Raw genomic sequence first — 18,877 nt, forward strand, 5'->3', positions numbered from 1 at the left:
ACTTTATCCTGGAGGATTTTCCTTGGCAAAAATTCCCTTTTTCAACACCCTGCTTTTCTTCCAAACAGTAGGGCAACTCTGAAAGTGTTTACATAATTTCCTCCGCAAGCTTATGTTTGAAAGGAGCTGACAAAATGTTAAGTTTTAAAATATCAAATACAAAATCACAGCTTTTAAAAACAGGCTATAACAGAACTTCATGAGTAATAAGCAACAGCAATACATGCCATTTGTTGATTTCGTCTGTTACAGTGATTTTATCGAGAGCGCGAGAGTGTGTTCAAATTTTGTTTGTTACAAAAGCACTCCTGTTTGTTGATAGCACTCACCAAAACGTAATGGAGCATCTGCACATTATAAATATTGCTAAGTGCTGATGTGATCAAACATTTTGTTGTCGTGTTTTACTGTTTCACCACATCAGCTAATGATAATTGATCCAAAGGATGTGACACCTAACAAGGAAGTTCAACATTTCCAGCTGTTATCCTGCATTAACTTTGTCAACAATGAATTATTTGCCAGCACGAGGTCTTACTCACTCATCTAGTGATGGCGAGCATGCAGAGTCAGCAGGCCATAAATGCACACCTGGGCGTGCACACACAGCATAAAATACAGTACATTACAGCTGCTAGGGGTGTAATGATCTTAATTGATGAACAAATCAATGATGACATTCCAATACCATTGATGCAAAGTGAAAATACTGATCGCTATTATCATCTGGATGCGCCATTATTTTGTAATTCACCGCCAAACAGCGCTGGGCAGAAAATGGCAAGCGGCCAAAGAAAAAGTGAAGGACAACTTTCTTTACTCATGAAAAATCAGCACTGTGGAAATATTTTGAATCTTGGAGAAAATATGGTTCCACAGACAGAGCACATGCCATATGTAAACAGTGCTGTTATGAGATAAAGCAAGTGCATGCAGGCTGAAATTCAACCGTGCACTTCTGTTGACCGATGCAACGACTTGAACCAATGGTGAATGAGAAACAGTATAGATAACACATGTAATATGTTAAGCTATGAAGACAAATCCATTAGCCGCTAAGCTTGTTACTGCAGTGTAAACGAGTTTTAGCTTATTATGTGTGACTAGCAAAAAAAAAAAAACAACTGCTTTGTCTTTGAGAAAATGGCTGTTATTACTGAACTGAATTTTTAACTTTTGTTTAATGATCCTGCTTACCACCCTCTGCTTCACCAACCTCACCCATTACCCTTTGCCTCACCAATCCCTTCCACCCTGGACCGCCATTCCTCACCTCCCTTTCTCATATTCATTAAACCCTTTGTTTGTTCACCCCAAACCTGTCTGTGTCTGCTCTTGGGTCCACCTCACACACACGGTGTATACACACCGTCACACTCAGCCTGCTGCCCCTACGACCCAGCCCCGGATAAGCAATTGAAAATGGATGGATGGAACAGCTACTGTGTGACATGAGGAGGCCTGACAGTGTTTAATATCTAGATAAATCTCCCAAACACAGTTTACTCGCCACTCACTGTGTGATCATATGTGAAAACTGTATGCCCCTAAGTATCACAGGAAAAGTGTTGAAGAGATGAAAAAGAGCAGTGTGTACAAGAAACAGCAGCCACACTCGTGGGCCCTCTCCAGCTGGGACCTCTTAACAAGTTGAGGAAGATAAGATATAGATGCCAAGTCTCTCCGAATAGTATCACTCTGCAGAAGATTCAACACAGAGCGGCTTTCAATCTCAGCACACTGAATGGCATTCAGGACAAGGCAACTTTCTCAGAGCAGTTCTCTTTTGAGCACTTACATCAGAAACACATCACTGGGCCAAGGCAAGGCATAAACGAGATGACACAGAAAAACCTTCACAGACTCAAAAATAGATGTGTTTCCACAGTGCTCTGGTTACACAGTTCTATTTATAGCCTCAAGAAAAGCAAGCAGTCACTAAATCTTGTGTTTAGTTAATGGCGGATAAAAGGAGCACTCGGTGGATGGCGATGTGACCTTGATTGTTCCACTCTGCATGGCTCAGAGGCATCAAGTAATTGTGTGTGTCTGCCGGCTTCAGTGCCTCAAGGTGAAAGTGTGGGAGTATTTAAAGTTTTCAGGTCACGGATTGTTCACACAGTCCACAGCGCTAAAGCTCTAAGACATAAGCAGTTAGAGATAACTGCATTCTCCTTTTGAATGAATGCAAAACCATTGCAGAAAAACGGTATCTGCTCTTTGTGTGTGTGTGTGTGTGTGTGTGTGTGTGTGTGTGTGTGTGTGTGTGTGTGTGGGTGAGTGTGTTTCAGAGAATGAAAGACACCTTGGAGACAATATTGCAGGTTGTGTAATACCTGGAGTCCAAGCCAAAGTGCTTTGTTAAAATATTCATGAATTTGTTCCCATAAAGTTTGAATAGGAGCTTTGAAAAGTTAACTGCATAGCCATAAATCCACAGTTCTGTCAGCAAAGTAAACTAGGGCAAAAGTTTATTTATACAAAATAAACCGCCAAATAATTCATTACCCTCAGTTTGACATGTGTCCTCCTTCTGAGCCATTTCTCTCTCGGGCTGGAGGGCGAGAACGGAGCAGAATCCAGATTGTCTGCTTCCTGAGTCTTCACACAGTCACATCGCATGAGCTGTCGATAAACACATGAGCATGTCAAAGCAGGCACTTCCACACACAAAGCATTTGACAACACATCCTAGTCTCACCTACGCACCTCCTGCACATTGATGCAGTTAATAATGATAATATCTAACTATAATGGAAGGAGTCTGTGTCTGTCTTTCCTTCAGTTTTCTCAATAAGGTTGAGGCTCTTCATACTTGGCAGCTGTATTTCCATTTTCAGTGTTGAGTGTGAGATTTTGAGATCGGTGCATATTTCTTGGTATGTGCGTCATGTAGACACTGTGTAGTGTAATGACCCCTATTAACTGTTCAACTTATTCTCATACAACAGTTAATATGATATATGACAAATTAGCACCCCATGAATGGCGTCATTACATTATGCAGCTGACGTGAAGTTCAGTACTCAAGGCCTCATTCACAGAAGGACTGTGCTGCTTTTGTGGCAACTAAACGTGTGCAAATAATAGAAAAATATAGTGTGCAATCCACAACCCACACACAAAGGGTGAAATATAAACCGCACTGCCAAGCAAATAGCGTCCTGGGTGTGCCTTATCCCATTTGCATTTATGTAAATTAGGTAATATTCAAACATTGGGCGCATATTGCCCCTTCCTATGCAAATAAGCCTCATTGCAAATATCCTCTAATTCACAATGACCAGCGCTAATGGCCACAGGCAGTTACAGAGGTGCTATTTAATGCCATTGAGACTTGTGTATAAAGCAGGCATAATTAATTACCATCAAATCCTGTCCGATCCTCTTAATGAAGCAACCATGGCATCGTGCGTAAAAAAAAAAGTAAAGGGCCTTTGTGCTAATTTTGGGGACACATGTATGGTGTCAGCTGCTGTGAGATGATGGAGCAAGCTGCAACAAACAGCCAACTGTGGACAACAAACAAAACTGATGCTTTCTGCAAAATTTTGTGCTCTCTGCAGTTTCCATCAAGTACCAATCTGTGTTCTGATATATGGAGAAAAGCCTGAAACACTGGAAAAAGATCTGCTTTTTCAATTAAATGCAAAAGGAGGGCAAATTGCACTCAGCTGCCAAACTTTGTGGCCGTGTTAGCACCGGCATATAATTAGAGCAGATTCTTTTGTGGATAGGGTGCTAAAACAGGGCAGATTGGCGCTGCTAATTCTGTGCAAGTCATGGTGCTACTAGCTGGTGCAATCCATTCATTGTGGATCTGACCCTTAGTATAAAGTACCATCGCCTAGGTTTAGGCAAGTAGAGTTACAGAGGTTAAGTTAAAGTAAACAAATTTATGGAGGTTAAGTTTAGGCAAGTGCAGTTTCACAGGTTAGGTTTGGGAGAAGAAACATAAAAAGTTAATTTGGTTTCAAACAGGACACAAACACTGGTCTTCTGGGTAAAAGTCCTGTGTTTGTTTGACCCCTCTACCACCCCTTCCTGCCTTGTACCACAGACTTCTGCTCTTTACACTCCTTCCTTCTTTACTTCCAGCATATTGATCATGTGATTACAGCCTTCACGATTACGTGGGTTACACACAAACTACACACTGGCTTATGATTATGTGGGATACATACAAATTGTGGTGCATCACTTTTCGTAGGTATACATACTTAGACTTAGACGACTTTATTGATCCCCGGAAGGAAATTTAGTGCAGTAAATGCAGTAAATGAGAATAGCCTGAATTGTTACAATGCCAAAGGGCATGCTGGATAGAGCTTGCTCTCTGTCCCTTCCTCCAGTACATTTAAGAACCGACGGAGGAAGAGACTTTTTAGAATGAGACTTTTTAGACTAACATTTTAGAATGATTTTTTGGTGCGTACAACATACTCTAGCGTTGCTACAGGATGCAGCTATGTGTTGGTAGGCATGGCTTTGAGAACAGCAGAATTATTGTTGAAATATCAACAATAAGAAAGAGTGAGAAAGCGCAGCTGGTACTAGTGTGTTGATATATATATATATATATATATATATATATATATATATATATATATATATATATATATATATATATATCTTCATTATCAGTATGTATCAGTAAATCAATATTTCTTAAGTCATTACTTGGCAGGTGTACTGCTCAGGACTGTAGTCCTGCTGGAGGTAACCAGCAGGTGACCCGCAAAACAGGTGTTTTAAGGGTGGTATTTGTCTTATTATTCTTGGGTTTGGTTCTGGGTGAAACAAAGAGCATGCAGGTTGGATTGTGGGTGTTTAATGATAGTTTTATTGACATAAAATGAGAACAATAATTTGATTTCACTAAATTTTTTAATATTTAAATCCTCTGATTACTGACTTTGTGCGTCGGCTCTGTCTTCTTGGCCAGCTGGAATATTAAGGCAGCTTCAATGAGGTACGCTACTGACAGGCATGTTAGCTGTAAAAATGTGCTGCTTAATGTTATGACCATAAGCACACCAATTAAATCAATTAAAAATGTAATTCCTGAATTAGCTTCATTTTAAAATATATCATTTTAATTTCACATGTATGAAACGTCCCAAAAGGATCACCTTAAATTTGCTAATCTACCTATTTAACTGAATTATTTGGTTATTATAGCGTAGCACCCCCCTCAGTGATTAGGGCCAAGACAATAGTTTGGGTAAGGCTTAGGAAGGGGGAAACGCATGTTGTCTAGCAAACAGATTTTGACGCAATGGTTTGGGAGCAGGTCTTGAAAATCAGACCTATGTATCCAAGGAAGTGGTTTGGGTGAGCAGTTTTTGAAAAAAGGTGCAGGCAACAGTTACATTTAGGGATCATATATCATTACTGAAATTAAAAGCTCTTGTGAGGAGAGCAGATTAAGAGCAAAGGGGTGATTTGGAGTACTCGAATACAGCTACCCTACTTGAAAGAAGCGATGCATTTAATTACTGACTTTTGGTTGTAGAAAGACTCCATGTTTTATAACACTGGAAGTCTTCTACTTATTCAATTGATCGATCAATCAATCAATCAATCAGTCTTAATTTTTGTAACCAAAATGCATAAAAATGAACTGTAACACAAAGTGCTTCTTACAATATACCCAATACCCCCCCCCCCCCCCCCCCCCGCCCCTAAACACACACACACCCACCCAAAAACACACAAGCACACAAGTAGTATGTGAATAAAAAAAATACACAAAATTGAGCTTGAACTGTGAGACTCGTACATCATTCAGCTTTAACAAATTATTTTCTATACAGCCCTTAAATTTCATGATGATCCCTTAATATGATTCGGTATCGAGTGGAGTTGAAAACCACTGAACCAAAATAATGATCTTTAGGTTTATTAGCTTCCTGATGGTGTCAATAGCACTCCTTTCCTCTGATGTGCTGTCCTTATTCCCCTCACGTTTTCCAACAAGAAGACGTGCTGCGGCAGACAGTGGAAGGATGAAAAAAATCTCTTTTTTTTCCTCTCTGGGAGCTTTGCTTTCTAATGATCAAGTTGAAAGACTGCCGGTGTTTCCAGGAGCTTTTAACAGGACATGACGTGACATACACTTGTATTATTTATTTATTCTTTTTGTCCTGCTCTTTGTCGGTGTCTGAGTATTAAGGAACCCGCTTGTTTTTACCACAGGTGCCCTAATACACACTAAACATGAATGTAATCATGTGATGATTTTCATGAGCAGCTCAGTAGATGGTAACATGGTCACAGATAAAAGTTAAATTCCCACTTAGAGAGATATCTATACGCACTATACGCGATACTGTATGACTCTTCTGATCAAAGGTTGGGTCCATATGACAAAAGAGAGTCGATGATAGAGACATGAAAATGGCTGGACAGGTGAGAAAGCACTTGCAGACCTTTAAAATCATAAAAAGACATGGCACACACATTTAATTCCTGAATCTTGCAGATTCTAGTCATGCCCTTTTACATTTACATATAGACCAACCGGAAATCACAAAATCCTGGTTTGATCTGTTATATAATAAAAAATGTTGGATAAATGGCTCCCACATGTCTGAGGCTTAGCTGTGAGGTGTGAGATGAATCCTAAACATCTACACACAAGATTAAGTGTGCAGACTGTTGATAGTGATCTTTCCTTGGTTTTGCAGAGCACCGCACAGTCCACATAATCTTGACGATCACTCGTAAAGGCTAAATCAAAGTAAAAATGTGCCTTTATATCACTAGTTCCCAACTGAGGGTCCTGGTCCCCACTAGGGCTCACCAAAGCTTAATTGGGGGATGGCTTTTAGCTAGGATTTTCATTTGTTTCTGTAAAGAGGACTAAATTGAATTTATATTATCAGAGGTTAGATAATCATTCAAGATATAAAGTCTCATATAGATAAAATCTCACAGGATAAGGGCACAGTGAAGACCTGAACACAATCTATACATACAGTCTTTAATCTGCCAAACAGCCTCATCCTGCAGTGAAAATAACCAAAGAGCTAATAGGACAATGACCAAGCAGTAGGGTGAGAACACTAAATTTGTAAAAAAAAAAAAAAAAACAACAAAAAAACCAACTTAATCCAAATTGCTTGTTTTTAACAAACGTCCTACAGTTAATGTCCCTTATGGAAAAAGGTTAGGAATCACTGATTTAAATCATGTTGTGTCCTCTGAACCATAGATCAACATGTTGTGACTCAGCACTGTAGCTCAACATACTGTAAGATGTCTTGAAACAATATTTGTAGTTAAAATATTTGGGTAAGTCTCCATAAACATAGCTGGCTCTGTCCACAGTTAGATGCCATAAAGGGGTGTTAATGACATTCCTGGCTTGCAGCCAGACTTCTGGTTACAATATATTCAGGGTTTCATCAGTGCAGAAGGAGCCTTTGAGCAGCTAAGCAGCATCATGTATGCTGTGTTGTTTGTGAGGCAAGAAGAAATTATTAAATGGAAACAGCTGTTGCACAAGTAACGACATTAAAAACATTGCTGAGTCACATTTCACTGCCCAAACCTGAAAAGTCCGTCAGGAAGCAGCATCTAAAACATGACTTATGTTAAAGAACAAGAGTAGCAGTACTGGTTTGGACTTTCTGGTGGCCATTAATTGGTCCGATGTCACCTACAAGCAATTGTTTATCAGAACAAACTAAACTGACATGTGGAGATCATCAAGGGTCAATCCTGGGACCCCTTTTAGTAAACCAAAACTTGCTTCCATTAACTGAATTTTTATTATGGTTAGATTTGCACAACAAATTTATATTTTGTCACTTTATTTTTATATCATGAATTTTTCCTGTGATGGTCTTTTAGCCTGTTTTTGCCCAGTCCTGTTTCCTTAAGGTAAGAATCATTGCAAAAATCACATGTACGTTTTGCTCTAAGGATCTTGACTCATAAATTCACACTGTCATTTTCTCCTGTGTAGATTATTTTGGTTTGCACATGCCTCAAGCTGCTCTAAATCGTTTACAATTGGTTCAAAACACAGCTGCAAGCTCTTAAGTAGAACTAGCCTTCTGTCACACATTTTACGGTTCTTGCATCACTCCATTTGCTTTCTGTAAAATTCGTAATAATCTATGAGGCACTGCATGACCTTGGCCCCAGTTACATTTCTGATGTTGTTCCTTTTTCTTCTCAACAACTCAGATCCTCAGATCTTCGGCTTTTATCCATCCCCCGCTCCAGTTGCAAAACAAAAGCTGATTTGCAAATTTGCTTCTTTAGCTCCAACCCTCTGGAATCCCCCCCCATATATCAGATTTGCTGAATCTTTGAACTGTTTTGAGCAGCAATTAATTAATTAATTAATTAATTTAGAAAGAAGAGAATTTTTGTAAGATTAATAAGACCTGGGATGGTTTATATTTTGTTATTGTTACATGTTTTTTTCTAGTATTTAAGGATATTGTCATTTATTATTTTGGTTATTATTGGTAGAATTGTGTCACATGGATATGGGAGGTGACATTCATAATCTATCTGAGCATGTGCTTTTTACCTGTGTTGGGTTAATAGGGGAGAGGGTGAGCAGGCCGCCGCATTTTTGTTGACCATACTTTCTTTGTTTGCTGCAGTTATTTTGATTATAAGTTTCTGCATGCTTCATTAAGTTGATCCTTTTTCATTGATACATTTATTGAACATATTTTTGGAATTTTTTAGTTTGTATCCTGTAGTCGCTACACCATCTTTATTGGCAAGCCTTTCCATGGATGACCTTCACGTGTCTTATGTGTATGTAGCAGCAGAGCCGTGCCCCCGGGAACAGCTGAAACAGATATATTGTAATTTATGTTTCTTGATTCATTTCATTCGTTTGAGTGAAACACTAAGTAACTGTGTTTTTAAAAAATGTTGTATAAATAAAGCTTTACTTACTTTGTACACCACTTTATGTGTTACTGTGCTATGGTGAGCGAATGTCATAAACAATTGCTAAAAAGTCTGTCTTTTTATGTTAAGACAAGTGCAGATTATGCAACTCCGTGCACCACTACGTTGTCACTGCTGTATGTGATCTTGTGGTGTTGTCCCTTTTCCCAGGTGTACTGCACTGCCTAACGAGGTGCATCACTCAGCGAAGTGCACCTGGCCTGAGAAGGAGGTAATTAATAGCTCCTGTGCCAGCAGCAGAGGAGACAGGCCTCTGGTGTGGAGGCAGCTGGTCATGTTGCACATTTCATTGTCTTGTTTGCATGTCTTATGTAAATAATTCCCGTGGATTTTATTGTTTTTAAGGTGTCTTATGTAGTTGACTTGTGGTGAAGTGCTGTCCAACTTGTAGGACTCCCCCAAGGATGAAGCGTAACACTATCCTGCAACAAATGCCAACACAAGTTTCTAAAACGAAAGCAGTTTATATTAAAGCAACAAAAATAGACAACACTGTTTCCAACTTAACGCCTCTGTCTAGTGCCTCCACTTTCGACCTCCTACAGCTTTCTTGTTGGTGATTTTGTTCTGCTGTATAGAATCACACAGTTCAAAACATTTTAGCAAGAGCTAAATGGATGATGCAGTGATAGCAAGTGGATTCCTGCTGCTGCCATTGAGTTCTAACAGCAAAGAAGCAAACAAACCCAGAGGTTGCGGGCTTGGAACAGACAACAATTTTTACATCTAAGAAGACAAGATGCATTTGCAGACTTATGGCCTTAACAAGACACTGGGGATGTGCCATATGTTGCCAGATACCAGCCAGCAGAGACTAATGGCCCTGAAGGAATACAATGCTGATTTTCAACCAGCTTTGTATCAAAACAATGTTGGAAGTACAGTATGTGTAGATGAACTGTGGTAAACTTCGCTCCATCTAACCAGCACCTAGATATCCCTCTCTCGTGCCCCGAGGGACAAAAATACATCATCCAGCAGTATTTTCACTGAGTTTCACTGAGTTTCACTGGCTCTCGGGCTGTTGCTCAATCTCAATGCTGTATTTCCACATTTCATATTGCCTGCCACCCATACCACCAACGGAGACAAAAAGAGTAGAGAGCTGGATAAAAAGACTTACCCACCTCTCTCTTGTTCTCTCTCTCTCTCTCTCTCTCTCTCATAAACTCGGAATGAAATCTGACCAAATGATAAAACTAGGCAGTGCTGATCAAATATAAATTAAGATTGTGTTACTGCACTGCTTATTTCTTGCCTAAAATGTTTTCAGAAATGTATTTTCATGTCCTGTTCAGCTGCGATAGCTCGAGGGTGTGAGCAGGAAGTGGGCACCATTCTGCTTCCTGCACAGTGAATACAAAGGCTGGAAAAACAGACATCAAACAGTAAAACCAAGATTCTATTACTGCGTTGCCTTTTTCTCGCCTCACATGTTTTAACAAACATGCTTTAGCTTAACTGTGATTCCAGATTGTTTGTCATAAACAGGCTGCCATTGTGTCACAGGGATGACGTTTGCATTACTCACTTACGTCACTCACCAGTGGAAGCGTTTATTAGTTTGGTACAACGCAGTGCATTCCTGTAGTTTTTGGTTTTCTACCTCTTGAGCAAAAGGGAATGCCACAACCTTTTTTCTCTTTTCCTCTTTTTCTATAGTCATGTAGCACCAGTTTCAAAAGCATTTGCGTCTTTTTACTGTAGAGACAGCCTGGTTTTATGTGAGGATCCTCTTGATATCAGTGAAATATTTCTTTAAGATGATAGTAGTTGCCTACTGTTATTGAGAAGTATGCTAATTAAGCACAGAGTAAGCATTTAATGGTTTCAGCGTGATAAGTTATAAATACATTCTTTGTATTTGTGTACTAATTACTGAGAAAATGTTTTTCCCAGTCTGTAAAACGTCCTGGGGGTATAAACTGCCTATTAGCTGCATCTCACCTGCCGAAGAACAAAGGCTGCTACGTCTGTGGACTCCCAGTAGGAGGCGTGAAAAAGGTGAGGCAGAGCCACTGTTGGGAAAGCCGTCAGCACATCAGGGCAGTACAAAGCGTAATCCAGCCTCTTGGAGCCCCACCAGCTGCTGGAAACTGAAACACACACACACAGATATGCAAGCTTAGATGTGGAAATCAGAGGTCAACGTAAGAGCTGTGAAACCTCCTGAACCTGAATTCATCTGCTGGAGATAATTGAATAAATGAGACAGGACAACTTAGCTTCCCTCCCACTCACTGTTAGCAATGGTGTTTCCCAGCTGGCCCATGGAGCAAATCGAGATTTCACTTTCCACACTGGTTACGCTGGCTCTACGGCCTCCGTCTTCTCCTCCACCTCTTCCTTCAGTCTTCGTCTCAGGGGACATCTGTGAAGCCGGACCTCCAGGGGTCTGCTCACCTTCCAAAAACACGTTTGAATGGCCTTGGATGCTCTCCACTGGGGAGGGTGAAAGGTAGAGCCAAAGGGAAAAGACAAGGACAAAAAGAAAGGGAAGAGAAGAGGAAATGCTTTGATCGCACAACAATGGACTGGCCTCGATCTTTAAATCAATGCTGTTATTTTTCCTAATAAGGTAGCCTCTTGCTGTGTATTGACTTGCTTTGTGTTTTATCACAAAAATTCCAAAGAAAAGCACGAAGTAGGAGTACAATGACAGAAACTGCTTTTGCTCCTCATGGAGTTGAATCCCACTGTATTGACTCTGAAAGACCAAAAAAGCATCTTGCTCTTGGCTTCTGCTGACAAGTAGATTGATATTATCAGACTGGGTTCCTCTATGCCATCGGCATGTCTCAGTTCAGCTCTTTCCTACTTGTTTGGCAATAAAATTGTATAATAGGAAAATGGACATTTTCCCTGGAGGCCTGGTTTACCAGACATCATGGATCTACTTGTTATTCCCTGAGATGCAGAGCCAAGAAGAAGCATATTTCAACAATGATTGAATCTTTAGAGAGACAAGTGTCTACCAGCTCACTTCAACAGCACATTTATCTTTAACTTTACAACACAACCTGGAGACAAAGGAGTCTCAAACTGAATCTATTCAACTTCCACCAAACAGCATAGCTGAACAACAGGAAGCTCAACAACATAGCAATGAGGGCTGTCTCTTCCTTTGAGAACACTCCAACACTGTTTTCCTTTTTTTACTTATATTATGAAACTAAAAATGTTTTTTCCAGCCCGACTCTAGAGGGTACTCTTTATCCTGCTACCCAGGCCTCGCATGTTGCTGTGCAGCTATTATGACACTGGATAGGATTTACTTCTGTCTGAAGTAGCCTCTACTTCACCTCTGTACTTCACAGCATGTTACAGATGACACAGTGCTGAACATGTATAGGCAACATAGGCAGCCCCCTATGGCACTACATAATTTTGTATAGAAAAAAAAATCAAACATAAGGAAAAGGAGACTACCAGTCAGTCTGTTGTAAGGAAACATCCTCTAGTCATGGCAGTACAGTTTACCTCAAAGCTGTAGTCGGTAACTTTTATAAGAAATAGCTACTTTCATATCTCTCACTACTTTCAAACAGCACCAAATAAGACAGATAATCATATCAGATAATCAAAAAAATCATATTCCTCTGCCTACTCTATTGCTTTGTAGCATTTCTAATGGCCTTATTGCACGTGAATGGAGCAATCAATCAGAGCCAAGAAGACAATCAATTATATCAATCACTGCTTGTGAACTGCCGTCAAACTGTCAAGCAGCTCTGACCAAATATGAATCAAGATTTTGTTACTGGATTGCCCATTTTTTCACAGATTATCTATCTGAGGTACTTCTTTCAAAACATATTGACAAAAATATTAGTTATTTTCATATGAACAACTGTATTTTCAACATTAGTGATGAGTGATCGTCACAGTCGCAACATTCATAGAGAGCACTGACTGACTAAATGTCGAGAGCATCGAGAGAAAAAGCCATGTGGTAAAAAGAATAAAAAAATCTAGTTGAAAAATGGTGGGGGGGGTTAGTATGCAGTATTATTTTATTGTTTCTTATTTATTTTATTTCTTTGCTAAGCTAAGTTGTTTATTTTTGTTCTTTTTCAAAATAAGCTATAGTTGGAAATACAATAAATATGAATGATAATAATATATTCCTTTTTGGGGGGTATAGGGTACCCAATGTGCTGGATCGAGCACTGTACAGATGAACCTGTTAACCTCAGCAGCAACATATTAACCAATGTAATCTGCATTTGTGCATATGTCACAAACAAGACTCTTTTTGCAGATGACCCCGTTGTATATATGTCATTTTCTCACTCCCATTTACTGTAAAATGTATCAATTCATGGGGATGTCTTTGGATGTGACGGAGTGAAGCTGGGAAAGGGAGCAGTGCGGCTGAGGAGAGCTGACATAAAATGAAAGCAAGTGTGCTTGCTTGCTTGCAAATGTTAACCACAACACATCATGTCTGGGTTGAGGAGGATCTCACTTCCTATCTGGAGAGAACAGATTCTCCTAACAGTTTCCTTTGACACCGTTTTTTTCAGATCACACCAGACACAAACATTAGCATTACAGACATTACCTCCACAGTGGGCGATGTGTATGCCTGCATATATTCAATATTTTTGGCTGGGCGTGAGTCTATATGTCCATGTATCAAATTATCACCCAGAACAGTCAGTTTTTGTGTCACAAAAAATCCAGTTACTGGCAGATTAACCCTTTCTCCACCACCTGTTGGAATGGTTATAAATAAACCATCGAATGCAGCCACATGTAGCCTGTTTATTCTGTGGTGGATGGGAAAAACTCACAGCAGAATACAGATTACAAGCCGTTCTCTCAGATGTGAGGCAGAATCAGGTGTGGTTAATAAATCTGGACTGTTACAATGATGAAGATGATGGAATCTGACACACTGTGATTGAATCAATGATGCTCATTTTCTGTCTGAGGTGTTTACTTCTGAGGAGGAGAAAATATTTTGTTGGTTGGGAGGATGTGGAGTTGTTTAATTTACATTTATTTAAATCAGGTCAAAAATATGGCTTTTTTACTGTATTTGATATTGGTTGGATACGATGAATAACTGCATAATTTCTTTACCTTAGTCACATGTTTAATGTGTCTTAAAAATTTACTCAGACAAGAGGGCACACAGTGTAATTACAAATGTTATAACTGGGAGAAAGACTTTTACATAATTGATGATTTTGCCTATTTTGCCATCAAAGCCTGAATGACCATCGTGAGCACGAGGGACGCTCGCCTCCTCTTCTTACTGTGAATCCACAGTGTGATACTTTTTCGCATCAGTTTCATCATTTATCATTATTAGAGAATGAATTCTGCTGCCAGTTTTGTATTATCCAACTCTGCACCAGCACTGAGTGACAGGACTTGGAGTTGAACTGATTTGTTCAGGAGGTGACATGAATCAACACTGGGGCTAAAATGAAAAATAGTGACACAAAGAAAGGTTTTTCAGTGACTTCCACTTGTCAAGGAAAAACCCAGTTGCTGTCACTAATTTACACAAAGCATGAAAAGAATTTGTGTGACACTGAAGTGTGGCTGAAAATATGGTCAATTAATCATCATTTGTAATGAAAGAAACATTTGCCAGCTCCAGCCTTAAAATTCAAGCATTTGCTGTTTAAAAAAACACAATTTCAAATAGAGCTGTTAGTTGACTGATCAATGCATGATCAACATTAAATTAATTCAGCAACTATTTTGGTTTATTATCTGAATATTTTTTTAAGTAAAAATGGAAAACAATTGTTGGTACAACTTCACACATGTAAACATTTGTTGCTTTCTCGTCTTAACTGTAAACTCAGCATCTGTGGGTTTTTGACTGTTAGTCCGACAAAACAAATGATGACTTCACTTTGGGCTACAGGATATTGTGATGGATATTTTTGACTATTTTTTGTTTTATAGACTAAACAATGAATTGAAAAACTAACCTGCAGATTAATTGATTTTAAAAAATCTTTATTTGGTCAGTTAGTTAGTTTCTAATAGCGCTTCTTTTAGTTAGGAAGACATTGTAACCAAAAATCTCAAAGCAGAAGCAATGAAATTAAATAGCTAGTTTCAACCTGTCTGAAGCACCTTTGGCTCTGGAAAATTCAATCTGTTGTCATCCTGACAAATCATCACATCTCTTGGCATCTCATAGCAACGCTGCAGCACAGCTGAATCAAACAGAAACACATGGTTATTGTTGTCGGTCGCAACGGTCGCAGTTTAGTTTAGGCAATAAAAAGTACATGGTAAGTTTTGGTATAAAGATCATGGATTGGGTTAAAATAAATATGCTGTAACGAAATGTCACATAAATAAATCACGAGTGAAGTCGCATGACAACCAGACATGAATAAGAAAAAGTTAAATTAAAACAACGTTGACTTTTGGACTCACACTGGACACAGCGTCAAGTACTGTGGGATTGGGTTTTCACTAAAGTTAGTTGAAAGGTGCAGCTCATATAGACACCAAAGGCTGTCTTCTGCGTCAAAATTACACACCAAGGAGCATGACAAAGCGGGAGTATGAGAGTGACGCCCTGGGAATGAGAATGGGCTCGAAAATTGTGATTGGCTTTTTTTTAAAATTTATCATTTGAACATTTCACAATGTTATATAAACCATGAACAATAAACCATTATTTTCAAAAATTAATCATAAAATAAATTGAAGGTATTTGCAGTTATTTGAAATCTGACTGTATCCTTCAATTTTGATTTATTAGGATGTGATTGACAGATAATACTTTGGTAGCAGACCACAAACGTTTTTTAATTTTTTTACAGATGCTTCAGACAGAGAGAGATAAGTTTACAGTAAGTGCTTCTTCTATTGAGTAGATATCCCATGCTGCGGTAAAGTGGTAAAATATTTGAATTCTTGCATGTTTTGGGTTTATGAAATATCTTGGAGGATTTTTACGTGATAAGGCAGGTTTTTATAAATTACTGGGTTGGAAACTGATGGTGAAAGACAAGCATCCACAGCAGAATACCAATTACTTCCTTCTTGAGTACCACAGAATCAGATGTGGTTTTAATAATTTTACAAAAATCCCCTGTTTGGACATCCTCACTGTATGTACAGTGTACTGTTTGCAGCAATTTCAGCAATTCTTGCCTTCTCTGAGGCTTCAAAGAAAAGTGAAGAGAATCCATGCAAACACACAAACATGTCCCTGCACACACAAAGACCCACACTACAATCCGTTATCAATAATAAGCCCTGCCTCACACCTCTCTTATTCACTTTCAGTACAGAACATTAGCACAATTCTTTCTTTTTTTCATGGTACAATAAGCAGAGAGCAGCAGAGAGGGAGGAAGAGATTGTTCTGACAAAGAAAGGTCCACTGACTGTGACGTACTCTCTGAACCACACATAACATTTCAAAAGATGTGAGCAGGGGAAGAAGCAGAGAGAGAGGGAAGCATCAAGAAACTGCCAGGGCGAGCAGTAGAGATGGGCCTACGTGGTAACAAAGACACAGAGGTGAGCACAAGCATGTGTGTGTTTAAACAGTAAATCAGAGGGAGTTAACAAATACTGCAATCACACACGTAAAGGGGGGGGGGGGCGACAAAGGTTTTGGCACGAGGCAGGAGAGGGTGACACAGTTAATGACAGCAGTAAAAGGAAGTATGAACAGAGAATTCATAAGGTGAGGGCGGATGATTGCACTGTGGCCTTGAAACGCATTTGTGACTAAAAGAGACTTTTAACTTAGCCCCCTCCCCTGCAGTCCTCGCCATGCTCTCAGCCTCAACGCACACTTGCGTCCTATTAGGGAGTAATGTCATGGCTAGTGAAAGATACACCACCATCTATACATTACAGCACCATTAGCCATGTGATCAATGCTAATAGAAATGACTATAATTCCATGTTTGTTTGCTGTCTTTGGACACACAGCTGGAAATCAACTGGAAGAAGCTTGCTTTTTCTTTATTAACTGCATTCATCATATTAAAAGCTCCACGGTTGACGGGTGCTGATGTCAAAGTCATACCCACAGGAATATGATTTGATTGGCTTTCCATGCCTTCATAAACACTAATTACCATATTACAGAGCAGAAAACGGCTGATGTGTGCCGCTGTTTCTTCTGTGTGTGTGTGTGTGTGTGTGTGTGAGTGTGTTTGCGGGTCTGCCTGTGTGCACCTGTCTATGGTTTTTAATCTAACACATTATTTGACAGAATCCAAGCCCGATCAATGGAACGGCCATGCAGACCCATAATTAAAAACCCAGTATAGCTGCAAGCCTATACGCCGCTGTGTGTCTGCCTTTACACTCCATCACCTTTATCTGCACCACTGGCTCTCTGGGGCATCGGGCATCCCGTTTTGGTGACTGTCTGAGCATGATTAAATTAATAAATCACAGCTTGGGCACCCTGTTTACAGGAGGGGAAACACAGTGTTATTCAATATCATGTGTCATTCTTTGTTTCCAGCTTGTGCGAGACACGCTCTGCAAACAAATCCAGCTTGTGAAAAGTACAATGATTTAAAGTGGTGAGTGAATGAGTTAGTTAGCAACGCACATTTCAGAGGGGAATACATAACATTAATGGCTTCATCTGTCTGTAAAAGTGATGGGTATTGGCATTCAAACATGCTTTCCATTACGCAAATGTCCAATACTGTCCCTTTTAACGTGTAATCCCCTCTACCACTTCACGAAAGTGTCCTGTACAGGACTATGTATTTAACTATTTGTTCTACTTTGTAGTTATTGCAACCCTGACCTTCACAAATGCAAATGTTTATCACATTCACATTCTTTCTATCACATTTATCACAATCGCCTGCTCCTGCAAGATTTACCTTGGGTATTAAGGGACCTGTTGGATCACAATCCCGATGCGGTTCTCTACTTCACATTGCCTCAGACACAGTATTTAATTTTTGGGGTTTTTTTTTCTACTTCTTTTTTTTTTTTTAACTTTGTGCAAATAGAGCATATTTATGTGCAAAAGTATTTTTTTAACAGGGATCTTTAAGATCAAGTGAGTAGGATTTAATGGGCATCTACTGTCAGAAATGGTGAATATTCATAACTATGTCTTCATTAGTTTAGAATCACCCAAAAATAAGAATCATGTTTTATTACCTTAGAATAAGCTGTTTATATCTATATACAGAGTGGCTCCTCTTTCAGAGTCAGCCATGTTGTTTCTACAGTAGCCTGGAATGTTCAAATCCAACACTGACTCAAGATAGGGTCATTCATTCTTCAGCCGTTTTATCGTCTACACGCTTGGCACATGGGTAAAGTTTCAGTTCTGCTACCGAACCGTTAGATGCCACTAAATCCTCAACTATGGAGCTTTAAGAAAAGTTTGAGAACACTTCATGCTTTAAGTCTTGCTTTCTGCATTTTGAACTGTGCTAATTTGACCTTTAGTTTAACATGACAGCATTCAGTTCAAACTCGTGAAATATTTCCGATGTAACAGGAATTTTACTTGGTTACAAATGTTACCAGATGTACAGTAATTATCCTATTTAAACCTGTGTGACAACTCATTCCCAAAAACCCAAAATGCAGAATATTTTCTATAATACATAAGCCACTTTTACGCAGAGATTGCGCTATAGGGCCGTAATGAAGTCCACCGTTATACCACCCTTGCATTATTACACAGAACCAAACAACAACAATCATTTGGCTCCAGTGTACACTGCATCGCGGCATCCCGCAATTAAAAGAGGCGTGACATTTAACACACAAGCGTCGGCCTCCAGCGTGACAAATAATATATGCTTCTGCAGTGCTTTCTCAACAATTTACCTTCTCTGTTATATGGCGGCAGATCTGGAATTTCATTGTTTTCCCAGTTAATCTTTGTATTAGCCACTATGCTAACAGCTGCTTTTTAAATCTCCTGTGGTGGGTTGCACACATAAACAGA

At 39.4% G+C, this 18,877-nt stretch overlaps 1 protein-coding gene across 1 annotated transcript in view; it reads right to left on the minus strand.

The window, feature by feature from the left end:
- Positions 1 to 18,877, minus strand: part of pitpnm3 (PITPNM family member 3) — a 115,653-nt gene that overhangs the window by 8,718 nt on the left and 88,058 nt on the right. The window contains exons 12-14 of the mRNA XM_042486649.1: positions 11,185 to 11,385; positions 10,891 to 11,039; positions 2,509 to 2,625 (exon numbers count right to left, since the gene is read on the minus strand). Of these exons, the coding sequence (XP_042342583.1) occupies positions 2,509 to 2,625; positions 10,891 to 11,039; positions 11,185 to 11,385 (467 nt within the window). The remainder of the gene's footprint in view (positions 1 to 2,508; positions 2,626 to 10,890; positions 11,040 to 11,184; positions 11,386 to 18,877) is intronic.

The sequence above is a fragment of the Plectropomus leopardus genome, chromosome 5, assembly GCF_008729295.1.
Source record: "Plectropomus leopardus isolate mb chromosome 5, YSFRI_Pleo_2.0, whole genome shotgun sequence".
NCBI classification, from domain to species: Eukaryota; Metazoa; Chordata; class Actinopteri; order Perciformes; family Serranidae; genus Plectropomus; species Plectropomus leopardus.